General features: G+C 46.2%; 2 protein-coding genes across 5 annotated transcripts; both read left to right on the top strand.

The window, feature by feature from the left end:
• The first annotated feature begins 424 nt into the window (after positions 1–424).
• Positions 425–11,762, top strand: zmp:0000000521 (spindlin-W). 3 transcript variants are annotated; one of them, XM_061242941.1, is made up of 5 exons: positions 425–525; positions 2,366–2,407; positions 4,951–5,198; positions 5,774–6,007; positions 7,118–11,762. In XM_061242941.1, exons 2-5 carry the CDS (start codon positions 2,388–2,390, stop codon positions 7,321–7,323), a joined length of 708 nt encoding a protein of 235 aa, XP_061098925.1. In that variant the 5' UTR covers positions 425–525; positions 2,366–2,387; the 3' UTR covers positions 7,324–11,762. The 3 variants fall into 3 exon arrangements, with proteins under 3 accessions (XP_061098925.1, XP_061098926.1, XP_061098927.1); XM_061242942.1 differs by having other exon boundaries at positions 505–643; XM_061242943.1 differs by lacking the exon at positions 425–525 and adding an exon at positions 665–784.
• A 196-nt stretch (positions 11,763–11,958) lies between these two features.
• On the top strand, positions 11,959–21,203 carry LOC133129103 (hydroxysteroid 11-beta-dehydrogenase 1-like protein). Of its 2 annotated transcripts, none has more exons than XM_061242939.1 (7): positions 11,959–12,277; positions 15,671–15,801; positions 16,695–16,806; positions 17,269–17,360; positions 18,009–18,102; positions 19,444–19,609; positions 20,440–21,203. In XM_061242939.1, the coding sequence occupies exons 1-7, from the start codon at positions 12,196–12,198 to the stop codon at positions 20,627–20,629; spliced, it is 867 nt and encodes a 288-aa protein (XP_061098923.1). In that variant the 5' UTR covers positions 11,959–12,195; the 3' UTR covers positions 20,630–21,203. The 2 variants fall into 2 exon arrangements, with proteins under 2 accessions (XP_061098923.1, XP_061098924.1); XM_061242940.1 differs by lacking the exon at positions 11,959–12,277 and adding an exon at positions 14,180–14,282.
• The last annotated feature ends 5,948 nt before the right edge of the window (positions 21,204–27,151 follow it).

Below are 27,151 nucleotides of genomic sequence, written 5' to 3'. Positions count from 1 at the left end.
ACTGCAGTTCGTGTTAACTCGAAAGGTGGAAACGTGTCTCCGGATTTTTTCAAATCTGGAACGAATGCCTAGTCTGGCAACCCTGCACATGAACATAAAGGTGTTCGAAGTCAAGACATTAGAACTACATCTCCCTGCAAAATACCTTACGTCAAAAGTGAACTTGACCTGAAATATAGTTCCGTAGCCACTCGCAGCGATTAAATACTGTTTAAAATTAAACGAGTGAGTGCCATCAAATACTAATAGTATTTATGTGGGTGGGTTTTTTGGAAAACCCAAAGAGTACATTTGCTTTATTATTGGCTTATTGCTGTCTGGGAAAAACATCTAATTCTTCCGGAATCCAGTAGTACACTGACGTCAGAACTGGGGACCTAAACACGCTTCGGACTTGGTAGTTGTAGTTTTTTCTCCGGTTATTTTTTTTTTTACCCATTTTCCTCAAGGGTTTCGGGAGCTCGCGTGAGGTAGCTGCGTTCTGCAGAGAGAATTACATCACACAGACATGAAAATAGTGTACAGGTAATTTTTTCAAAATCAATGTCACTATTCAAACAAGCTGACCACGCGATTGAAGGAAAGCGAATTGAGGCTATTTAGAACGCCCAGAACGACCAGTTTGCCTGTTGCGCACGCTACGGTAATGCCATGACAGTTATTTGGGCTATCTTTAACGAATGCAAAACAATTATATAGGTGCTCGTATGTGACGTAGTCCGCGGTGCTGTCCGTGTTACTATCTGATTACAACATTAGCGTACGCTGCTGATACGTCCGATCAGTAAGTGATATATTTTTGATGATCAAAGGCATCGGTACAAGAACAATATAAGATGTACGCGCATGACACCTTTGACTGGTTTATTCCGCGAATAAATACAACGAAGCGCCGCAGCATTCGCAGGGGGAGGGTGCGGTGGCTGTAGAAATCCAGTGAATTAGGAATTTGCTTCAATAAAAAAAGGACGCTTTTTCTCAGCGTTGATGGCAGCGGTTGCTACATTCCCGGGCACTGCAGTATTTTATGAAGCAAGGTTATGCAATATGGAGGACATTGTTATTGTTGATTTCCGGTTGTACCGAATGTGCTAGCTACAATGACTATCGATATATCGACATAAACACAAAATTGGCATCTTACATTGAAATAAGGTGTAGGCTGGGTGTGTTTCAAGGTAGCTAACGAGGCTAACGAATCGAATGGTTGCTGAATACCGCTGCCTTGACAAGATAGTCGGCCATTTAGGGTATATTCTACTGGGTAGTCGTCTTGGTAGATGTGTCTAGATTTAGCATTTGCATGTTTTCGCGCACAGGCGCTGGCATGTTTGGCAAAATTGTGTTTCGTCTATGCTACACGTTGACATCCTACAGCCTCTACGTTTAAAACGGACAAGAGCAACAAGGAAAAGATTACAGGAAGTTCGTCAACTCCCTTTTACCCAGACGTGCATCGTCATCATCGCCGCATTTGCGTTATGGCGACGGGGTTGGTCAATGGCACACTGTGTCTCGTAGTACGTTCCTGCAGTTGTCTGAAGACAGCCCCGGGCCTTTAAATATTTAAATGAAAATTGCTGCTTTTCTATTGGTATATACGTGAGGTGTGGTACTCATTTCATTTGATTCCCCGCCAAGAATGAATCTTTAGTAGCCTAAATAATGTGTTTCAAGGAACTTCGTGACGTAGTTTGTAGTCTCCGGGGTTGTCATGCCACAGGAGTACGTAGGCGACGACTTCAGGCCAGTTTCTGCCTGTATGGGAGCTTACTGTAGCCTGTCGCGCAGTCTGCAAATTAAGATTGTTCGTCGTAGATAAATTTCATAATGTCCCGGAAGCGTTTGAATGAGTGAACAGTGAGTGATCTGCCTCGTGAGAAATTAAACGACTGTGTTTCAGTATAAAACATTTATAAGAATAATAATAATCTGTAATTAATTTAAAGAAATTCGATTGTGGTCAACTCAGAACTATACATTTCTAATTTCCTTTAGAAGTTGTGATGATTAATTTAATTGATCTCTCTCAATTCTCTCAATGTAGCGTAGTGGTTAAGGTGAATGACTGGGACACGCAAGGTTGATGGTTCTAATCCTAGTGTAGCCACAATAAGATCCACACAGCCGTTGGGCCCTTGAGCAAGGCCCTTAACCCTGCATTGCTCCAGGGGAGGATTGTCTCCTGCTTAGTCTAATCAACTGGATAAGAGCGTCTGCCAAATGCCAATAATGTAATAACAATGCAACATTTGAAATATAAACAACACTGTTGCAGGTACATATAGGTAAATCAACTAATAGATGAGTAGTAATAATTCTGAAAATGAATAATAAATCCATCTCTCTCTCTTTCTCTTTGCAGTAGTGTCTGAATTTATGGGAACATGTCCAAGAAAAAAGGCAGGTAGGCTGAAACGCTTTTGCCCTTTTCTCTACGGCGACGGACCACCTCGCTCTCCTTCCTCCTCCGTGTCCCACGCAGTGGTGCATGATGGGGAGGAATCTGACCCCTGCGGATGATGCGCCTCGTTAACGGCCAGCATGCTAATGGGCGGCTTGTGCCGCCATCCTTGGGAAGGAATGACATTCCCGCTTCATATTTGCATCGTTGCCGTGCTGCCTTGGCGATCTGCCGGAAGTTTCAGGGGTTAGAATGAACCTGTTCTCAACCGGCATGTCAGCCTTTTCAAGTTATTTTGAAAATGCCTTTGTGAGAATATTCATATATTCAAGGGTGGCCTGTAGCGTAGTGGTTAAGGCACAAGACTGGGACCTGCAAGGTCGGTTGTTCAATCCCCGGTGTAGCCGCAATAAGATCTGCACCGCCGTTGGGCCCTTGAACAAGGCCCTTAACCCTGCATTGCTCCAGGGGGGACTGGCCCCTGCTTAGTGACTTATCAACTGTAAGTCACTTTGGATAAAATCATTGGCTAAATGGTGAATTATTAACTTTATAATGGTCGCTATTATTTTTCCCTTATTCAGACAGGGGGTAGTATTGTAGGGTAATGTTTAAAGCACTGTGCCTCTAGCCTAAAGGCAGGGTTGGGCGGCCCTGCTTTAGCTGTTGAATGAGGGATTTAATTTTAATGGATCTTTATTGTGGTGTTGAGTGAAGTTCTGGGTTAAAGCCCTAGGGTAGAGTTCTTGTTCAATCCTTGCGTTTTGGGGCAATGGGCCCTTCAGATGACTTGAGAAGTTGCACCATTTCAGGCAGAGGTATGGCACCCTTGGTCACATGATCAAAGCGTGTGTGAGTGAATGACAGGCCCTTGCTTGGAGGACGGGCGTGTCCCACAATCCTCCTTTCCTCCACTCAGCTCCTTCTCCTATCTGGGTGTTCTGCGTAAAAACTGCGTACGAAGCAAACGACTCATACTCCTGGATTTCACTGACAATCAGCCTGAAATTTAGTGTGAGGAGGGTGCTAGTGCGCGGTTCTGAACGCAGCCTGGAACCACGGGGAGAGGAGATGAGTGGAGGAGTGGAGGAGTGGAGGAGAGGAGGAGAGGAGGAGAGAAGGAGAGGAGGATGCATGTTTTTAGTATTGGGACACACCCCCCTGGTTCAGCTTGCACATATGTGCGCTGTTTAATGTCGTCCCCTCCTAGAAACTGTGCAGGCCTTTGGTTCCTCCTAATCAACAGAGAGGTAGTTTCTTCCTTCTATCTTTAGCGCACCGCTGTGCAGCAGACCCATCAAACCTGTAATCAATAATTCAGACCCTCAAAATCTGTAATTGACCGAGTTAAAAATGCTTCCTCTTTGTGTGTTAGAGCACTTTACTCAAAATGAAAGCATTTGTGGATTTGACATTTTAGGAGTGCCAGGATGTGAAAATGGGGCATTTATTTTTGCAAGTTATGCACGGATATTTCCGACATAAGAATGTTTGCTCTAAGAGGGCACATCATAATTCCGTGGACATTAAAAGCATCTGAGTAATTAATATCTTGTTAGAATGCAGAGGTCGGGATGAAACGCAGGAAGCACACAAGGCCCTCGGGGGCCGAGTTGGGGAACGGCATTGGATCATGTTGTTCGGCTCACAGAAGTGTGTGCGCTGCTTAATGTCGTCCCCCTAGAACGTGTAAAGGCCATTTTGTAGTCCAGGGATGGAGTGCCCCGCTCGACTGACATCGCAGAATGTTCATGAACATTCCACTCGTTTAATTGGACAAAAACATCGCTCTCTCCCTCTCCACCTCAGCTGGTGTGTGGTGTGTGGTGAGGGTTCTGGCACAAAATGGCCGCCATGCCTCACCCAGGTGGGTGCTGTGCATTGGTGGTGGTCGAGTGAAGCGCTTTGAGTTTCAAGATAAGCACAATATAATTGCAATGAACTATTGATTTATCGACTGTTGCCCAAAGTAGATAGTGGTAGGCCTCCTCTGGGTGTATAAATGCCCAGTATTATACACTTATATATTATATAAGTACGAACCAAATGTTGCTGCGACCAGCGACATCCATTGTACGTCGTTAGTTTCAGTGACACTCTGTCGCTGGACTATAAACTGGCCTAAAGGCTTCATGAAAGTGTGTGCATCACTCAATGTCACCCCCACAGCTTGCATACCTGTGTGTGTGTGTGAGTGTGTGAGTGTGTGAGTGTGTAAGTGTGTGAGTGTGTGAGTGTGTGTGTGCGCGCGTGTGTGCGCGCGTGTGTGAGTGTGTGTGTGAGTGTGTGTGTGTGAGTGTGTGCGTGCGCGTGCGTGTGTGAGTGTGTGTGAGTGTGTAAGTGTGAGTGTGTGTGAGAGTGTGTGAGTGTGTGAGAGTGTGTGAGAGTGTGTGAGAGTGTGTGAGTGTGTGAGTGTGTGTGAGTGTGTGTGTGGGTGTGTAAGTGTGAGTGTGAGTGTGAGTGTGTGTGTGCGTGCGTGCGTGTGTGTGTGAGTGTGTGCGTGCGCGTGTGTGCTCCTCACCTTTGACCCCTGCCCCCCACCCCAGGAAGCGTAGTAGCGGGGAGCTGAGTGAAACTTTGACCCCCGACCCCAACAACCTCCTGGGCATGAGGATCCAGCACAGCTGGAGAGAGAAGGGGGCGCTGACCAAGTGGAAGGGCACCGTGCTGGACCGGCTGAGCGTCAACACGTCGCTCTACATGGTGAAGTACGACGGCTTCGACTGCGTCTACGGCATCGAGCTCTTCAACGACGAGAGGGTGTCCAACCTCCAGGTCCTGACGGAGAAAGTGGGTGAGTGGGGCGCCGTGTTTTCCTCTCGGCTCGTCTGAGCTGCCGGTAGTTACGCTCGTCTGCTTGTAGGTGAGAACTGCAATCGTTGAAAAAAGTTATCCTTAGAGAGACTCCATTTCCCAGAATTCCCACCTGGTCTGTTCATGTGCTGGCACCTGATTCGCACTCAGCTACTCTGAGGTTTCCTCCCTGTTACACTGATTTTGTGTGTGTGTGTGAGTGTGTGTGTGTGTGTGTGTGTGAGTGTGAGTGTGTGTGTGTGTGTGAGAGAGTGTGAGGGTGTGAGAGAGTGCGTGTCTGTGAGTGTGTGGGGACTGCACTATCATGCTGAATTGACCAATTGAGATGGAATTAACCTAAGTCCCCCCCCCCTTCCCCCGCACACACACACACACACACACACTCTCTCACACACACACACACACTCTCTGTCACACACACACACACACACACACACTCTCACACACACACACACACACACACACACTCACACTCTCTCTCTCTCTCACACACACACACACACACACACTCACACACACACACACACACACACACACACACACGTGCGCACGCAGTGAACAATAAGATCAAGGTACCCCATGATGTGGAGGAGCTGGTGGGGAAGGCGGTGGAGCACCTGTTTGAGAAGGAGGACGGGGAGAAGAACGAGTGGAGGGGCATGGTGCTGTCGCGCGCCCCCATCATGACCAACTGGTACTACATCACCTACGAGAAGGACCCCGTGCTCTACATGTACCAGCTGTGGGACGACTACAAGGACGGGGACCTGCGCATCCTACCTGAAGCAGGTGAGTCTCATAACCCCGCCCATCCTACCTGAAGCAGGTGAGTCTCCTAACCCCGCCCATCCTACCTGAGGCAGGTGAGTCTCATAACCCCGCCCATCCTACCTGAGGCAGGTGAGTCTCATAACCCCGCCCATCCTACCTGAGGCAGGTGAGTCTCATAACCCCGCCCATCCTACCTGAGGCAGGTGAGTCTCATAACCCCGCCCATCCTACCTGAAGCAGGTGAGTTAGGGCGGCCTGTAGCGTAGTGGTTAAGGTAAATGACTGGGACATGCAAGGTCAGTGGTTCTAATCCCGGTCTAGCCACAATAAGATCCGCACAGCCGTCGGGCCCTTGAGCAAGGCCCTTAACCCTGCATTGCTCCAGGGGAGGATTGTCTCCTGCTTAGTCTAATCAACTGTACGTCGCTCTGGATAAGAGCGTCTGCCAAATGCCAATAATGTAATGAGTCTCATAACCCCGCCCATCCTACCTGAGGATGCATAATGGGGTGCAGAGAGAGGGAATGGTGTGGGAGGAGAGGCCGGTTTAACCGGACGTGGCCTGTAGCGTAGTGGTTATGGTGCATCACTGGGAACCGCAAGGTCGGTGGTTCTAATCCCGGTGTAGCCACAGTAAGATCCACACAGCCGTTGGGCCCTTGAGCAAGGCCCTTAACCCTGCATGGCTCCAGGGGAGGATTGTCTCCTGCTTAGTCTAATCAATTGTATGTCGCTCTGGATAAAAGTGTCAGCCAAATGACATGTAATGTAATGTAGATTTACTGATGCTGTGTGTGTGAGAGAGAGAGTGTGTGTGTGTGTGTGAGATTTACGTATGGGGGGGGGCATGGCACGGAAAGACCTGCCCATTACATTACATTAGTTTAGCTGACACGTTTATCCAGAGCGACTTACAGTTGATTTGAATAAGTTAGGGGACAATCCACCCTGGAGCAATGCACGCTTAAGGGCCTTGCTCAAGCGCCCAACAGCTGTGTAGATCTTACTGTGGATACACTGGGGATCGAACCACCGGCCGTCCAGGTCCCAGTTCAGCACCTTAACCACAAACACACAAAAAAAAACACTTTTACTATTCTTACCACCTCCACTTCCTGTGCCCCTCAGAGAACAAGCACTTGCTACCAGCTGACAGGAAGCCGGGCGAGGAGACGGAGAGCCTCGTGGGTAAGCAGGTGGAGTACGTCACCGACAAAGGGGTGAAGCGGACGGGGCTGGTCATCTACCAGGTCCCCGCCAAGCCGTCCGTCTACTACATCAAATACGACGACGACTTTCACATCCACGTCTACGACCTGGTGAAGACGTCCTAAAAGGACCCGCCCACACACACACACCCCCGCCCCCCCCATCGCTCACCCACCATCGCCAGTCATTCTTCTGTGTGTCCCCCTCCCCCATTCCCAGTGCTTCATGGGAAATGTTGTCCAGCCCGTGTAGTCCTCTGCTCGAACAGCGGCCCCCTTTGGGTGTAGTACTTCGGGTGGCCACCAGAGGGAGCTGAGCCGCCGCTGGGTTGAAGTGGGTCAGCTTCTTTGGAAGGAAGGTAGAAGTTTTCCGATTTATTTAAAGTGGAAAGAGGGTTATTTCAGGGGGCGAAAGGCAAGCAAGCTTAGCTAGGATTTCTGAAGAATAACGTCTGAGTCAAAATATTCAACGATCTCCGGTGACCTACTTAGACCAGTTGAATATATGTGATTATCTATATTTATTCATGTCTGATGTTTCTAAAATATTGGAGTGGAGACTGTTCCTAAGTAGATATGGCGATCTTTAAAACAAAATGCCGTAAACTCGGAATTAGGTTTTCATTGAATACAGGCCCCATCATACATTGTCTGTATGATTGTGAAAGCAAGGTTCAGCTTTATATGAAAGGTCAGTAGTGCTTTGTAAATAATGTTGGGAAATGGTATTGTCGATTGAAACCTGATTTAACCACCTTTAAATGTTTTTTCTTGCAGTAACTAGATGATACAGCGACGGTAACGCTGTGAATCAATCCCATAATTCTTCTCTTACTGGAAACTTCTAGTGCTTCTGTTCAGTTGCTGGAATCCAGGTTAAAGTAGACTGCAATTTTGTAAGCACATGTTCATTGTTTCTGAAGTTGTACAAGTAATTTAATGATGAAAAAATTTAAATTAATTCTATCTATCTTAAATTCCACGTTCGTGTTTCTGTCGGGGGCAGTTAGTTTCCGTTAAACTGAATTCCAGCCGTTGTCTGTCAAGGCTCCGTCGGTTAATGTGAGAATCGCGTGAACGATGAGAACGATAAGGACTTTTAAAACATCCGCCACTACACTTTTCTTGCGAAGATAGGTAAAATGTGTCCACAAAAAAAAAACTTGTAGCCCCACCTCATAACTCCGATAAGGACTCGCATTAATTTCCCATTTGTGACCTTTAACGTTTGCTCTATTAGCAAATAGCTGTTCCACACCAATATATCGTTCAGTTACAATTGAATGCATTTCTTCCACAGCTGTTCCAACCAATATATCCTTAGAACAAAGTTCAGGCTCATCTGTTTTGGTTACGGGTGAAGTCGTGACTGGAAAAAGTCGCAAATCAAAAAACAATCATGTCCCGGATCAATATAAAATGTATCGCTGGGCCCATGTATTTGTGCATGCTTACATTCACATCTAAAGTCGGTTTGGTTACAGTGATTGTACACCGTGTATGCCAGAAGCCCCAAGCTAATTTAACGTCTCGCACAAAAGTGGAAACCGGATTTGACAAAATGGAAATCGGAGGAGGAATTGGCGTAAAGCGGCGCTAACTGGGAGCACGTTATGTCGCTAGCTCTGTTTACCTTGCTGTTAATGCGGGACGATTGTTCGGCGGTAAAGATTGAGAGGGGTGAAAGATGAATCCTGGCTTGAGAACTGCAACATGGCGGCGGTAAAGGAAAGTAAAAGATGGAACATTTTTTTGTAAAAGATAGCCTAAAAAAAATAGTTTACACTATTTATAGTTTACACTGAGCAGAGTCCTAATTAAGAGTAGCTAGATGGGACCACTACGGTAGTCTCCAGCAGGCTGGACACGTCTGTCCCGAATGTGAATACGATTTAATGGCAACTGCTCAGGATCAGTTTTAAAAAGTATTAAAAGAAAATATGAAACCGCTATGAATTTGAATCCGGTGATGCCAAGAAGACGCAAGCAAAAATGTAGCTATGGCAACACTGTTGGGTGGTCTAATTTACACACACACACACACACACACACACACACACACACACACACACACACACAAGCACTTTGCCAGAATTGAGATAAATAACCTAATATACTCGCCCGACATTAAATTCTGATATCCTGCTCTTGAAATATAGCCAGGCAGAAACACACACACACACACACAGACACACAATTAAAATGGGTCAGTAGTACCGAGTTGTACATAGGCTAAGTCTTTGTCACAATTGAAAGGAGAGTATAGCTAGTAGCCTATATTGTGAGCGATCATACTATGGAATCAGTCTTTTGTGCAAATGTACATTTAATTTAAGTGTTGTCCAGATGGTTAAATTGACAGAATGTAAAAGAGGAAGAAGATAACGAGCAAGTGTTGAGCTTTGAAACATTGGGCTCGCGGACATTGTTTGTGATAAGCCAGAGTGATTGCTAAGCAACGTAAACAGCAAAGTGCAGTTGAACGGCCTTTATACACAGTTGGGTTCCTGTGTAAGACTGTCGCTTCACAGTTTGCCAATGTTTCTTAATTTTAAACTTTAATCCTTATCGTTAGCACTGTATGTGTACTTGTTATTATGGGATAAAAAAAAAGTGGAATATTGCGTATGTAGCTGTTTTTAAATGACCTATGAATAATCTCCATTAAGAGGACATCCCTTTTTTTGCATGTTTAAAAAGTGCATTCTCGCAAGATTTTCGGCCGTTGGATAATCCCATCGGCCATTAAACGAACTATCGGTTTTTATGGTCTGGACATTTTGGGGGTTTTAGACTTTTTATTGTGTATTCTTGTAAATATTACGTAGGAAGCTGTGTAAAAGTGACTTTCACCTCACTCCAGACTCGTTTTACATGCGCCAATGGTGCTCGCTGCCCATGTCATGACCCCGCCCACTCCCATTTTACACCAATGGCGCTGCCATATGTGAACCCCGCCCCCTTCCATTATTTGATGTTTTCATTTGTTTTACCCCTAACGGTTCAGTGATTATGCGTGCGTGGGTATTTCTTAAGAAGCCAGCTTCGGATAATAGCTAGCCTATTAGTATTAATCTACATTGGTTCAATGGTAAATCATATTTTCAGATGGAATTACACACAACACGCCCGCCCTCACCACACACACACACACACACACAGACACACACACACACACACCGAAACAAAATATTTCACCGATATTTATTGAAGTAAGTGAAAGATCTTTCATCTTTGATGTGTAGACAACGTCTGGCCTGATGGTCCATGCAGACGATACACTAAACTAAAACTGTTACTTTGCTTGAAGGAAAATAAAAATAAATTCAAAAAGGCAAATCCTGAATAGTTTTGCGTTATTCGCAGTTAAATTGCTGGCATCACAAGGAGTTTCTTGTATATACATATCTGCGCTAATGCTTGTTAGTGTTGCACGTCTCACTGGTATTATTTCTATACCATACCATCGATATCGACACCATAGCACACCTGGTACCATAGATATCCAGAAATAAAATTTCTCTTCGTTTTTATTTTATTTTGATTTGATTTGATTCATTGCAGATGCACTTTAGGTCTCATTTCATATCCCCGCCTGTTTGAAAAGGCACTTCAGAAGCAGAGACTAATGTTCCAAGAACTTAAAATTGAGTAAGAGTGTTTTGACTGATAAAAGATCATGAGCAAGGCAAGGATTCACTCTTGAATACCCCCCCCCCCCCAAAAAAAAAAGAAAAAAGAAAAAAAAGAAATAATAATAAATGTCAAAATAATAATAATAATAATAATAATAAATCACAGGCACAGATATAGATGTAATAAAAAGACTTTAAGCACATATTTGAGATTTGAGTAACCTTCCCAAATTGTATGTTTAAATATGGAATATGGGTTGTGATTAATGGATCATTAGTGCCCCCGTGAACCCCAGCCTCAGTAGAGAGAGCACAGAGCCTGCTTGTGCCGTCTCCTGACGAACTCCTCCATCCGTAACGTCCGCCGGGGTGCGCGCGTCGCCCCACTCGTAGTTCGGTTCGTACCTTTCCTGGGAGTTATCAGTGTTTGCAGTTGCGTTCGGTTGTAGGTGACATTCACATTCACACAGGCAGCATCTCAACTCAAAGTCTACGTTTCAAAGGCTTCCTTTGTGCTGGTAGAAATGTATGCCGGACTGTGGTGCGGTGACGATGGAAAAAAATGCGGAGGTTTGCCCATATCAGCTTATAAAATGTAGTTCGTTTTGTTAAGACAGGAAGTAATCGCATCATCCTGACATCTAAGAACCCCCCGATGAACCCAAGCTTTGGCTGTAAGAAATTAAATGGCTTGTTTTGTTTTCTGGTGTTTGTGAAGAAACAATTTTTTTTCTTGCCATTTTTTTCCAGTAATGTGCTTTTGTGTTGGCTGCCATGCCATCTGGGAACTCGTTGAGACCTGCCTCATGCAATACCTGTTTTATTGCTGCATTTTACCAAAGCTTACTTTTCATTAACATTAATTAGTTGTAGCATTCACCATCTTGTTTGTGTAATGATGCTGTCATTAATAAAGAGATATTTTTTGCACTTTTTGACGTTTTCTTTGAAGGGATGTGAGTGTGTGAGTGTGTGTGTGTGTGTGTGTGTGTGTGTGTGTGTGAGAGAGAGAGAGGGTGTGTGTGTGTGTGTGTGTGTGTGTGAGAGAGAGAGAGAGGGGGAGAGAGACAGAGACAGAGAGAGAGAGAGAGAGAGAGAGAGGCCACACACTTGGAACTTAGACACCAGTAAGAGGCGAAGTGTAAATTCCAGAGCTGAGTTTTTATCATTATGGTATAGTGAGCGATAAGAACTCGAGCTTGTTTTACAGTTCCAACTACCGGATGGACATTACAACCCAAAAACTCTGTTTTTCTAAGTTTTTCGCCACCTGAACTGAAGTTCACTGAGCCTACCTCACGCATCCACAGCGTTCACCGATCGAGAACAGCTCGGACTCCGCTGTTTTTCCAAAATAATTAGAATGAAGTTTCGAGCAAAACTCCTCGCTCTCAGCATAGTCGCGGCGATAACGGCTTTCATTTGGAGAGATACGTTTGTTGCAGGTGAGTTGAGTTTTTTGGCTTCGTATCTAACGAAACTCGATCCGTCGGCTAACAAGGGGAAGTTGAACTTGGAGCGGGTGTTTAAATAGTGCAGCATAGAACGTTTCCTAATACAATTTTAAGGGTATAATATAAAACTAGGATAGCAGTAGTTACATTAAAAACATGCGTACAGGAACACTACAGAAACGTTGAAGTCGAAATGTACCGGAAATATATCATTTGCATAATCACCGTGATCCAAAATGTGTTGAAAATATGAACAAGAAATTAAGCTGGCACCACGACTTTTCAACGATCGGTTCCAGCTTTTTTTTTTTTACACGTCTTTGGCAGCTTCAGTCTAGCCTACTAGCTAAATCAAGGTCTCCGCAAGCAGACCTACTCCAAATGAAATTGAAACCGTTGCTTCGTGTCAAAAATAGCAGGTCTGCTGATTTACGCAATTCATTACCTTTGATTGTTGCTCTACTTGTTTTATCTTTGGTGCTCTAGATAGCGGGCGATGTGACATTACGTGATAAAGTTTATTCTGGTAGTTTGGAAAGTGTTTCTTAGTTTGGATGGCAATCTATAGGGTGTATATGTCAGCTCGCAGACACGACCAGGCTCACACACCCAACCCAATTAATCAGAAGTCGTCTGGCAGTCGGAGGGTTTCCGTTTCGATTCTACCCTGCGTCGAAGTGTCCCTGAGCAACTCACCTAAGCCCCAGTTGCTAGCTGGTTGGTAGATTGCATGGCAACCAATCGCCGTTGGTGTGTGTGTGTGTGTGTGTGTGTGTGTGTGTGTGTGTGTGTTGATGGGCGAATGAGTGAATGAGAAGCATTAATTGTACAGCACTTTGGATAAAAGCACTTTTCCCCAAAAATTCCAAGTATATAACTGCATTGCTTTCAACTGCTAGTCGTGATTGTTTCACATCCACCTGAGAATGTTCAGCTAAGAACGTGTAATCACGTATTTGTGAACTTACACCTTGAAGGGTATAGATAATTGGGTCCTATAACCTACAGTAGGTGTGTCATATGACCAAAGGCCCACAGTAGTATTTGCTTGCAGGGTTCATATTCTCTACTGCCTACCGACTAATCTTACCAACACTGCTGCAAGTAATATCTAAAATATTAGAACCACTCACTCATAATAACGCATTCTGCCCTCTGCAACGACCTCTCAATCAGCGTCTCAGCGTCTCTATCCCCAGCACCAGAGGCGCTCCTGCCCGGACTGCCAGGAACCTCAGAGCGACTCAAGACGGTCCACTCTCTTACACAGCTGCTATAACATGATCTAGCAAGTTCACAAATATCCCCGGTGTGTTATGGCCCTACAGTATTCCTGGTGTGTATTCATGGCCCAACCATCGCACTTCTCATGGATCGCTTGTCTTTGTGCACTAATTGTAAATCCCTCAGGATAAGAGCGTAAAATGTAAATGTAAACCGCTCATCTTAAAACGACGTGCAGTGGAGCTTGCCGCAGGGTCTCTGGTCTCACAGGGGGGAAATTATTAAAGACTATAACGTGTAAATAAAGTGGTTAAATAATGAGGGGCGAGAGATTATTCTTCCCTTCTGTGTTCATTTTTACCCTTCCCTTCTGTGTTCATGAACCAGGCCATGTTGCATGAATGTAGGTCCACTGCTCCCAGCATCCCATGACGCAGTTTGAATTTGTAGTTTTTTATTTGTTTTTTTATTTGTTTGTTTGTTGATTTATTTATTTATTAATTGTTCGATTGATTGGATTTTTTGATCATCACCGGAAGTGCTTTGCGTGGCTTCTATATTTCCCATCTCTCCCGGCTCCGACAGCAGAGCTGTAGTCTCGCGGCCAGCCGATGCTAACGGAACTGGCGGGGTCCGAAACGATCGAGTCGAGTGTATAATCGGATTTTATGTGGTCGAGAGACGGCATTGTCCTTTAACTCACGCAGGGTGACGGTCAGCGTCCCTGGTTCGGCGGACGCTGGTGGTCTGATCACGGCATCGCGTGACCCTGGTACGTGTGATCTGTGTCGATTGTGTGAGTCGAGTGGCGCTGTCTGTGCGTTCGTCTGGATGTCCCGCAACGGCCCCGTATTCATCAGTAACTTTCTGTCCTGTGTGTGGTCGGTCATGCGATTTGCGCTAATTTAATGTGCCCTGTCATGTATCAGCGATTCTTTGACAGTCACAAAGATGCTTTAGGGCACCAGGCCTGAACCCCCCAAAGAGCACATGACGTACAAACCCAGTGGGGAGAGAAACAGTCTCAGGAGGACACCTCACATTATAGCTCACGTCTTGCCCAGAGCGATGTACAACAAGGTGCAAAGTGCATACCCATAACCAGGGACAAGTGCGCTGAAAGTGAAGTGCTAAGAATACAACAAAGATAAGGACTGGGGCCTTGTAGACGAATCCAACAGAGGACTATATCTGTAAAACCATTTTAGGAAGCACTTATGTTGGAGCAACAATAAACAGCTTACATAGCCAAAGAAAAGCAATATGGTAAATGGCAGGCATTTAAATAGCGCCTTTACCAAAAGCGCTGTACAATTGATACTTCTCATTCACCCATTCATACACACACTCATACACTAACGGCGATTGGCTGCCATGCAAGGCTGCATGCATTGGCTGCCATCAGCTCGTCAGAAGCATTTGGGGGTTAGGTTTCTTGCTGAGGGACACTTCGACACAGCCCAGGGCGGGATTAAACCGGCAACCCTCCGACTGCCAGATGACTGCTCTTACCTCCTGAGCCATGCCGCCCATCTTCCACTGGCCAGTAAGAAGTATAGGTTGAGTGGATATAACAAAAATCGAATAACTGGAGGGGGCTTCAGGCTGTGTGTGGTGCTAAGCTTCAGAACAGAACACCTTTTTGCTATGGTGATATACGTGGGAACACCTTTTAAATTAATTTTGAGAAGGCGCAAGGAATTTTAATGTCTTGGTTTCAATAACAAGGAGACAAAATGTTCAATGTTAATACATACTGAGGAGTGTCTGGTGTGTCTCCTGAATCTTCCTGTGTCCGAACCTGTCTAACCTGCGTAACCTGTATGATTGACAGGTGCAGCCTCACCTGTGTGTGAGCTGTCATGTGTTTGGCTGTTGGTCTCTGCTGATTGTGGTGCTGGTGGTTTTTCTAGCCATTAAAACAACCGCCACACAGCCAACACATTACATTACAGTTGAGCTGTAGCTGACGCTTTAATTCAAAGTGACTTACAGTTGATTGGACTGAGCAGGGGACAATCCCCCCTGGGGCAATGTGAGGTTAAGGACCTTGCTCAAGGGCCCAACGGCTCCATTGGGGCTTGAACCAACCAACCTAGACTACGGGCTGCCCCTAATTGTGAACTGATTGGCGTGTCCTACCCCCTTGATTTTCGACAGAGTCCATTCGAGGGGCGAAGGTGCTGGTGACGGGGGCCAGCACGGGAATCGGAGAGCAGATGGCCTATCACTACGCCCGCCTTGGTGCTCAAATCGTCATCACGGCGCGGAGAGAGAGCGTCCTGAAAGAGGTCTGACATTCATCAGTGCTTTTTACTGCTTTTGTGATTGACATGCATCCCGTGTTAGCGTGTACAGCCGGGACAAGCAAATCTGGCCCTTAAATCTCAAATTTCTTCTCTCCCGGGTAACTAACTGAACATTTAGTGCTGCTGATTCGCTAGGCTGTCTTCACACCTGAGTCCCAGGTAAAGGGAGGGAGGACACCCAGCAGGTTCTGAACCCATGAGGGCCAGGATTTGAGGATCCCTGCATTCTGCTGTGTGGCTGTTCTATTCTGCTGTGTGGCTGTTCCATTCTGCTGTGTGGCTGTTCCATTCTGCTGTGTGGCTGTTCCATTCTGCTGTGTGGCTGTTCCATTCTGCTGTGTGGCTGTTCCATTCTGTTGTGTGGCTGTTCCATTCTGTTGTGTGGCTGTTCCATTCTGCTGTGTGGCTGTTCTATTCTGCTGTGCGGCTGTTCCATTCTGCTGGGCGTGTGTTCTATTCTGCTGTGTGGCTGTTCCATTCTGCTGTGTGGCTGTTCCATTCTGCTGTGTGGCTGTTCCATTCTGCTGTGTGACTGTTCCATTCTGCTGTGTGGCTGTTCCATTCTGCTGTGTGGCTGTTCCATTCTGCCGTGAGACTGTTCCATTCTGCTGTGTGACTGTTCCATTCTGCTGTGTGGCTGTTCCATTCTGTTGTGTGGCTGTTCCATTCTGCTGTGTGGCTGTTCCATTCTGCCGTGAGACTGTTCCATTCTGCTGTGTGACTGTTCCATTCTGCCGTGAGACTGTTCCATTCTGCCGTGAGACTGTTCCATTCTGCCGTGAGACTGTTCCATTCTGCCGTGAGACTGTTCCATTGCCCTGTGAGCCTGAGGAGCGCGTTGGTTGGCTGTGACCGTGCGCCTCGCCCTGTGGCAGGTGGCGGAGCGGTGCCTGGAGCTCGGAGCGCAGAAGGCCCTGTACGTGCCGGGCGATATGGGCACTATGGCCGACCCTGAGAGCGTGGTGAAGTTCGCGGTGGAAGCGCTGGGTGAGTACAGGTACACGCTGCAGCAGGGCGGAGCCAGGTGTGTTCACCCTCCCTTTACCTGGGAGTCAGGTGTGTTCACCCTCCCTTTACCTGGGAGTCAGGTGTGAAGGCAGTCTGGCCAATCAGTAGGACTAATTGTTCAGTTAATTACCCAGGAGAAAAGAAAACCAGGGCCGGATTTGGGTTCGAGGTCCAGATTTGATGATTACATCCGTGATGTGAACAATTAGTTCAGGATAACAGTGTCTGCATTGGTAAATAATTTTAAATGTTATGTAAAGTCTTCAGTCTTCAGTTCTAAAGATTAGGCATACTCTTTCCTTTTGTGAGACGTGTATCTGTGTATTTCTATGCGGGAAAAGATTAACAAGAACAACTGTGTTTTTCTGTGTGTGTGTGTGTGTGTGTGTGTGTGTACGTGCATGTGTGTGTGTGTGTGTGTGTGTGTGTGTGAACTTGCAGGAGGACTGGACTACTTGGTGCTGAACCACATTGGACCCAGCCCGTATGAAATGTGGAACCGCGATATCGAGCACGTCCGGTGGCTGATGCAGGTACTGCACCTGCACAACTTTGCAGCTTGAATAAGAGAAGCTGCTGCTGCACTGAAAGTCTGCCTCTTGTCCAGGGTTGGTGTGTTAGCCAGGGTCACGTTCAGCCCCGACAAAGCCTGGTGAAATGTTTATTTAAACCGTGGCGCATTGAGCATCAACTATATTGGGCATCAACTATATTGACCAGTTTGCTGCTATAGCATCTGAGAAGGCCATTCTGGCTTTAAAGCATAGGCCTGACGGTATGTTTCACATCAGCCAATCAAAAGGTCAATTTCACATTAGCCAATTGAAGGATATGTTCACATTAGTCAGTCAAAGGATATATTCCACATGAGCCAATCAAAGGATACGTTTCTCATTAGCCAATCCCAAGGACATCGGAAAACAGTGCAGAAATATACAGCTAAATGTTTAGTCTATGTACTATATATAAATACATATGATTGGATGTGTAGTTTAGTATAAATATGTAAAAAATAAGTGTAGTGTAGTATAAATATGATAAAATTGTACAGATATCCACATACATTTTGAGAGTTTACCAGTACTTGCCATATTTTAGTGTCAGGGTATAAATAAACAGTATTGGTGAAAACAGAAGACATTGTAAAGGCATATTTTAATGAGTGTTGTCCATTCTGGCAGGTGAACTTTTTTAGCTACCTGCAAATGACCACCTCTGCCCTACCCCACCTGGAGGACAGTGGGGGGGCCATCATTGTGGTTTCCTCCTTATTGGGTGAGTCAGATTACTCATCCTCTGGTCTGATTGAACATCCTCCATGTTGGATGTGTCTGATTGAACATCCTCCATGTTGGATGGGTCTGATTGAACAGCCTCCATGTTGGATGGGTCTGATTGAACGTCCTCCATGTTGGATGTGTCTGATTGAACATCCTCCATGTTGGATGGGTCTGATTGAACGTCCTCCATGTTGGATGGGTCTGATTGAACGTCCTCCATGTTGGATGGGTCTGATTGAACATCTCCATGTTGGATGGGTCTGATTGAACATCGTCCATGTTGGATGTGTCTGATTGAACATCGTCCATGTTGGATGGGTCTGATTGAACATCCTCCATGTTGGATGGGTCTGATTGAACATCCTCCATGTTGGATGTGTCTGATTGAACATCCTCCATGTTGGATGTGTCTGATTGAACATCCTCCATGTTGGATGGGTCTGATTGAACATCCTCCATGTTGGATGTGTCTGATTGAACATCCTCCATGTTGGATGTGTCTGATTGAACATCCTCCATGTTGGATGTGTCTGATTGAACATCCTCCATGTTGGATGGGTCTGATTGAACATCCTCCATGTTGGATGTGTCTGATTGAACATCCTCCATGTTGGATGTGTCTGATTGAACGTCCTCCATGTTGGATGGGTCTGATTGAACGTCCTCCATGTTGGATGGGTCTGATTGAACATCGTCCATGTTGGATGGGTCTGATTGAACATCCTCCATGTTGGATGGGTCTGATTGAACATCTCCATGTTGGATGTGTCTGATTGAACATCCTCCATGTTGGATGTGTCTGATTGAACATCCTCCATGTTGGATGGGTCTGATTGAACATCTCCATGTTGGATGTGTCTGATTGAACATCCTCCATGTTGGATGGGTCTGATTGAACATCTCCATGTTGGATGTGTCTGATTGAACATCCTCCATGTTGGATGGGTCTGATTGAACATCCTCCATGTTGGATGTGTCTGATTGAACATCCTCCATGTTGGATGGGTCTGATTGAACATCTCCATGTTGGATGTGTCTGATTGAACATCCTCCATGTTGGATGGGTCTGATTGAACATCCTCCATGTTGGATGTGTCTGATTGAACATCCTCCATGTTGGATGGGTCTGATTGAACATCCTCCATGTTGGATGTGTCTGAATGAACATCCTCCATGTTGGATGGGTCTGATTGAACATCCTCCATGTTGGATGGGTCTGATTGAACGTCCTCCATTTTGGATGGGTCTGATTGAACATCCTCCATGTTGGATGGGTCTGATTGAACGTCCTCCCTCTCTCCCTCTCTCTCTCCCTCTCTCTCTCTCACTCTCTCAGGGAAAATGTGCAATCCGTTCGTGGCGCCCTACTCCGCCACCAAGTTCTCCCTGAACGGCTTCTTCGGAACTCTGCAGCATGAGCTGGCCATGCAGAGGAAGAACGTCTCCATCACCATCTGCGTCCTGGGCCTGATCGACACGGACAACGCCATGGAGAAAATCAAGTGAGTCTGCGCGTGTGTGCACGTGTGATAACGCCACACTGGTTGCACATCCTCCATGTTGGTTGAGTCAGATTACACACCCTCCATGTTGGGTGAGTCTGTGTGCGTAAATGCATGTATTTTGACACCCCAATACATTTGGCTGGATGTCCCTCCGTATCACATAAGGCCTATTGCATCTGTATGAAATCTTGAGAATCTGTCTGGAGGCTACTGGCTCAAGAGCAGTTGTCTGGCAGTCGGAGGGTTGCGGGTTCGATCCCCCTGCCCGGATCGAACCGTCGAAGCGTCCGTGAGCAAGACACCTAACCCCCAAATGCTCCTGATGAGCTGGTCGGCGCCTTGCATGGCAGCCAATCGCTGTTGGTGTGTGTGTGTGAGTGCGTGTGTGAGTGTGAGTATGAATGAGAAGCATCAATTGTACAGCGCTTTGGATAAAGGCGCTATATAAATGCCAACCATTTACTATTTACTGGGCTACTGGAGCGTTGCTATAAATAAGCACGTGTGCACAACCGTGACAACCTGTCCGGTATTAATAAGGGTTTATACAGCTTATACACAACCTACATATTATACACTGTTATATGTTTCCACTGTTAGTTTTTTTTACCCTTCTGTTACTCTGTGAAGTGTCTGTGACAGTGTGCTGTAAAAAGCACTGTGAAACCGGATTGAGTTGAATTATAAAAGTTGTCATGCTGCTATGACTACCTCCTGTTGCTATGACTACTGCTGGCGTTGCTCCAGTCCTGCCATGAGCCCTAAAGAAGCTGATCCTGTTCTGAAAACGCTTTAAAAACGTTGTTGAAACGTTTGCTCCCGTGCAGAGACTACAGCAGCCTTCATCACATTGCCTCCCCGGCCTCCGACGCTGCCCTGCACATCATCAGCGCCGGAGCCACGCGGCAGAAAGAGTCCTTCTTCCCCTTCTACGTGTACTTCATCACTCTGTTCAGAGACTGGTTCGCCTTCTTCAGAGACCTGACCATCCAGAACTCATACCACTATGAGCCATAACTGTCCCACACACACACACACACACACACACACACACACACACACATTTCTGCCTCAGGATTTTATTTACATTGTGTTTCTTCGTTGTGCTAATATTGAGCCAAAGGGATTGAGGCTGAGTAAACCGTTCAGTTTTGCCCTTGATACAGATACCTTTGACCTTTGCCCTCATCCAGGCACGTCATGTTGACAGTCTGATAAGCACAACCAGAGATAATCTATTGGACATGAGATATGCCACCTCAAAGTTTCCCAGTTAGTGTGACATTGGCAGTAGATGTTAAGTTGTAGTTGTAGAGGTGTTGGTAGACAAAGAATTGTAAAAGCTGTTTTCAGTTCGGCCCAGATGAGATCTCATGCCTGTGCGTTTTGTGTTGTAATATCACTGTTATCCACAAGGTGGTGCTGCTATCCAACAAAGCAATGTCCGTGTTCTTTCACTTTCATAATTTGAGTCAATGGGGTTTGTTTCTCCTCAATTACATCAGAACCAGTCGTGGAATAGCTCCAGCCATTTTGTAATTGTATTTTGCCGAAAGAGTGTCTGTTTGACAATCCTCCCCTATGGACACTTTTAATGGACAGGAGCTCAGAGCTGGGGGGGGGAGGGGGGGGGGGCGTCCATCCTTTGACGCCCTGCATGATAAAGGGAAGACACGGCCCTAATTGCTGGCACTAGGTGAGAATTAAGGGAATACTCTGCCCTAAATGCTTCGCATCAAGTGAATTTTAGTGAATATTAAGCAAATGTTTCTCCCAAAATGGACTCTTGAGTCTAGAGAAGGGCGCTTTCCACCAAAAAATAAAAACAGTTCCTTGGAATACACATACAGGGTGGGTATAAATGCATAGTCTGGGGGCTGGTCACCATGCAGGATTACTGAGTTAGCTGGATTATGGCACTGAGTAAAACTGACTGGGACCCCGAGATAGATTACAGCCCTCTAGATTGCAAGCGTCTAGATTTTAACGCTCTAGATTCCACCCCTCTAGATTACAGTCCTCTAGATTACAGCTGTCTTTTGCTCACTGGGTGAGTGCGTCATATGTACACAGGAAGCTATTTTATACAGACCGGTAACTCAGGGCAACAAGGCTTACGGAGAAAGGGAAACAAATGCCAGCCACACTGCTGCTCCAGCTGTGTCTCAGCTCTCCTGTGCAGGGAAAATTGGTTTCTGATTAGAATTTAGGAGCCAATGACCCTGCCCCCTCCCCTACAACTTGCACAAATTGCTCTCTGTGGAAACCTTCTCTCTCTCTTTCTCTCTGTCTCCCTCTCTCTCCCCCCTCCGTCTCTCCCTCGCACTCAGCCTGCCGTAACCTTTCTCGCACCTCCTGTGTGAGGAGGTCAGAGGTCAGACCTTGCCCCCCTCTCTCTCTGTAGAGAAGGGGATTGTGGATAATTATCGGTGGTTGGTGTGCCTCCCTCCCTCCCCCACCCATCCAAGCCCTGCAGAGACCAAGGCAGGACAGGACAGTATGCTAGGCCAAACACTTCAACCCCCCCCCCACCCGATTAAAACACTACCATTTTCGGCCTATTGTTTCTGTTCTATTTTTATTATTATTCAAAGAAGCAGTAAACGCACTCGCACACACATATCATCAACACAGTGAGATCTTTTTAAAAGAACGTGTTTCAGTTTTAGTACAGAGTCTTCTTTCGAGGATACAACAGCAGATGGACCGTTGGGATCCAAACCAGCGACCTTTCCCAAACCCAGCCCAGAGTCCCGTCAGCCGTTTCCACACGTGAGTTTGCGGGAGAGAAATCCCGCCGCGATCCCAGGAATGCGTCTGGCGCTCGGGGGGTGGGTTGCCAGATGTGCAATTTGGAGTTCAGCCAGAAGGGGCCCCCCAATATCCTATCCTACAGGGGCCCCCGGCTGTCCCTGGGGGGCTGGAGGGGAGATGAACCTGGGGTAGCTCTCCGAGGGGTTCACCAAAAACACCAGGTTCATATTGGGGCCATAAATCTGGGAAAAGGGCGTATTTACTGGAAGTCTTATATTCCTTTGTTTGTTGAGTTCATATAGCCCTGCTAATTTCCCAATTGTAAGCTAGCTAGGGGGGGTTAAGTGAGTCAAAAGGCTCACATTGAGACCTGTAGAATAAAGTCTTGCACACGTGTACTACAAAGACACAGAGAGAATATCAACCGTCAGAGACGGTTAACTAAAACCTTCACATTGTTTCTGGAGCATAGGGATGCTCACACGTTTTCATTCTGTATGCTAACAGTAAAATAACGTGGCCTCAGATATCATGAAAGCAAATAACAACAGAAAGCAAATAGGAACTGAGCAACAGGTGCAGGAAATAATATAAGTTGCCAACAAAGAACAAGCAAATCTAATGTGAGTTTTCTGGACCCAGAAAATCTCAAGACATTAACGTTATTGCTAACATGCCTAGTCTGTGTTCATTATTACTGTGTCGTGCTGGTTTTGAGAGCTGTGTGAGACGCGGACAGGTTTGAGTGAGAGACAGCAGTTTTGCCCCATGAATCGGTAGCATAGAATCGGTACGCCTGTTTGAGGCAACAGTGAGTAAGACGGTATATTTGAGAAGTGAAAGGTAAATAAACGCTAAACATTTTAGTGCGATTTTCAGGATGGCAGTTGGACAATCGTTGTCATGACAGCGGTGCAACGGTCATTTGAGAACCTGATTTGAAACGTGGAGGTAGCGGGTTTGATATGCACCCAGCAGTATGCACACCTTTTCGGGGTAAAGGCGAGTCTGCTCAGAAAATGAATTACAATAATGTCGTTTTTTTTTCTTCGGGGAAAAAAGAGGCTTCTTGTTGCTTGGTGTTCGCTGAGTCACTGGCCCAGTCGAAGAATCTATTTTTAACCGGAGCAGCTGGTTTAAATTAATTGATTTTGAACAGAAAATTTGATACATTTACAGGGCTTTCAGAAAACAGAGGACCCTGCAATCTGACAGGTAGTTTGTTTGAATAAGGAATAAAGTGCTGGAAAGCCAGAAGATTGAATCCCAAGCGAAGTGCTGTCTGGCTTTCGCAGTGAGAGACGACTACTCTAGACTGAGCTGGGTAAACATCATCACGCAAAAAGTTGCGTAAACTCGTATAACTGAAAACTCACTCCTTAGGGGCAGGGATCAGTCGGCAATCGGCCATTTATTTCTTAAGTGTCAAGGAAGCATTTGACAAAGTGCCACGTAACCCCCCTATGTCTGAGTGTGTGTGTGTGTGTGATCGCGTGTGTCCACGGAGTGTAAAATGAGACCCTTTCATCGAAGTTATTATCAAAACCATCACAGTTTAATAGAATCTGACATTTCAAAGTTTCTGAAATATCAACAAAACCAACACAGTTTAACAGCCATTGCCATTTAATAGTTTCTGATGGAACAAGGGTGCTGTTTGCGGCCTTGAGGTTAGCGTTAGCAGCCCGACGCTCACACTGTTGAGTTACATGACTAGCACATGGGCGAAAATTAAATAATGGCTAATGCTAAATTACTAAATATAGTGTGTTCGCTATATCATTCCATGCATTGGGGTAGTACTGCCTAAACGTGACATCAGCTGTCAAGTCGGCAAACTGAACGGTTTCCACCTCACACATACACTCTCTCACACACACACACCCCACATGCACACGCACACACACACACACCACATGCACACACACACACACACACACAATCTCTCACGCACACACACCCCACATGCACACACACAAACACACACACACTCTCTCACACACACACCCCACATGCACACACAAACACAACACACACACACATAGGATCTCTCACACACACACCCCACATGCACACACACACACACATACACTCTCTCGCACACACACAAAGACACACACACACACTTTCTCTCACACACACAAAGATACACACACACACTTTCTCTCACACACACACAAAGACACACACACACTCTCTCGCACACACACAAAGACACACACACACACTTTCTCTCACACACACACAAAGACACACACACTCTCTCACACACACAGTCGCACCCAGACATTCACACACACTCTCACACACACACTCACAGTATTTGGATCAGAACAACTGGGTCTTGGCTGCCATCACAGACTGTCATCAGAACACGTCTGCGAGACCCAGACAGTGGCTGTGAGTCAGCCTTACCCTTCTCCTCCCAGACAGACAGACGGTAGGACAGACGGACGGTAGGATGGACAGACAGAGACAGAGACAGACAGACAGACAGATGGACATACAGACAGACGGTAGGACAGACGGACGGTAGGATGGACAGACAGAGACAGAGACAGAGACAGACAGACAGACAGATGGACATACAGACAGACGGTAGGACAGACAGACGGTAGGATGGACAGACAGAGACAGACAGACAGACAGACGGATGGACATACCGACAGACGGTAGGACAGGCAGACGGACAGACAGACGGACACTCAACAGAACCTCAATCTAATGGAGGAGGAACACATCTCCGAGGGAAGCATGTGAGCCAAAGCTTGTGTTTTAATTTACTGTAGGGTGTCGTCCCCCCCTCCCTCCAGCGGTCCACTGCATGTCGTCACGGTAACCACAACGGCAGCTGCATGTCGTCGCGGTAACCACAGGGGCAGCTGCATTTTTTCCTGACAACAGTTTCTCAGTTGGTCCTGGAAGTTGGTTTATTTTAATTGACATTGTTTTTTTAACCACCTGCATTGTTGATTTTTATTTTTTGGCCGGGGGGGGTGTGTGGTTGGCTCATGTAATCTCTAAGGAACTTGCGTCAATTTAAATAATTGTTTTCTTTTTACGTTTGAAGTTCACTGCAGAAACAAGCCACTGAATTTGGGCGTTGAAAAATCAGTGGCAGGTACGACTGTCAGGAAACCCCAACAAGCAGCCATCAGAACACCCCTCACTGCCCCACACAGCCAGTCCCAAACACCCAACACGTTATCCTCTCCCGTTAAACCCTATTTCACTCAAGACTCAAATCAGACTGACAATAACCACAGCGGTCATTCTGTTTGGTGTAGAAAGGTGAAATTGCTCTATGTACTTGCATGCTTTAAGGTACTCATATCAAATATGGTTTGATCTCTGTTTATCATGCCTTAAATGGTAGTTATATGGGTGGCACTGTATCAGAGATCTTGTGGCATTATTTGGGTGGCACTGTATCAGAGATCCTGTGGCCTTATTTGGGTGGCACTGTATCACAGATCTTGTGGCATTATTTGGGTGGCTCTGTATCAGAGATCTTGTGGCATTATTTGGGTGGCTCTGTATCAGAGATCCTGTGGCCCTGTGCTGATGCATGGATGGACCCCACCACATGTCATCCTCCAACTCCCGTCTGTGTGAGCCTGACCTGAGACTTGGTTTGTGGGCCGATTGACAAAATGTTATTCTATTTATTCTACAGATGTATAGACAGGGCCCTTATCTACTTTATTGGCACTATCTACTATTTAAAGAATATGAGCTCAATAGCTTTGACCCAACACAAATGACCCAATGCATGCCCATGCTATTTCATAATTGTAGTAGTAATGTAAGCTTACATCATTTACAGTATATTAATAAATACCGGTGCGTTATAGAAAACTAGCGCACTTCCCACAAAGCCCCGTCAGTCCCTGCTCACGTTTCAAAGTGTGAAATCTTGTTGCCGAAGGCCCAGAGAGCCCAGCTTTTCCTTCTGAAAAATGTTTGTGTCTGTTGTGGATTTGCGGTGCGTAGCAGTCCTACGGGACTCTTAAACAGGCCGGCCGGGTTTAACTGCGGCTCCCGTAAAAAAGAGTCCGTTCAGGGCTGCCGGGCCGGGCCGGATCTCCAGGACCTGTCAGCGCGGCCGCTAATTGTGTGAGTGTCGCCTCGCTCTCCAGGTGCCGCGCGATTAATCTGCCGATGTGCCGCTGACACGTTTAGCATAGCAGTCACCCCCCCTCAGGTCTGGTCTGTTTCTCATTGCACTCACGACTAAGATCTGCTCCAGTTTTTTTGGAGCCTGTGGCATTTTTTGCCTTTTTTTGTGCCTGTGTGTGCAGTAGTTGTTCCCGCAGAAAAAGCAGCTCAAGATTGATTTTGAAATGGCTGGTAGCTAGCTGGTTGACCAGTTCAGACCAGCTCCCAGCTCGACATGATCATACCCAGCTAGACCAGTTTATACCCATCTTATACCCAGTTTATGACCAGCTTGGCCATGCTGATTGACCAGCTCATACCCAGCTAGACCAGATTATAGCCATCTTGACCAGCTCAGTTTTCTAGCTGGCGTTAGCTGGATTTTACAGCACGGGTGAGCTCACCCAAATAATTTTTGCATTCTCTTGTTACATTTCTCTGTGCTTTAAAAGTGCAACTGTGAACCAAATGCAGACTTTTTAAGCTCTCTAAAAAGATCTGCATGATCTGATTGCATCATTTGTCTGGAATACACTGGAAAACAGGAATGTAGCATCCAATCAGCTGGCCCGGAGGCCAAACACGCAGAACACGCAGAAGCAGAGTATTGTGACATCATAAAAGCAC

Source organism: Conger conger, chromosome 5, assembly GCF_963514075.1.
Source record: "Conger conger chromosome 5, fConCon1.1, whole genome shotgun sequence".
In the NCBI taxonomy this organism is placed as follows: domain Eukaryota; kingdom Metazoa; phylum Chordata; class Actinopteri; order Anguilliformes; family Congridae; genus Conger; species Conger conger.
Note: the sequence above shows the minus strand (reverse complement) of the source record. Positions and strands in the feature narration are given on the sequence as shown.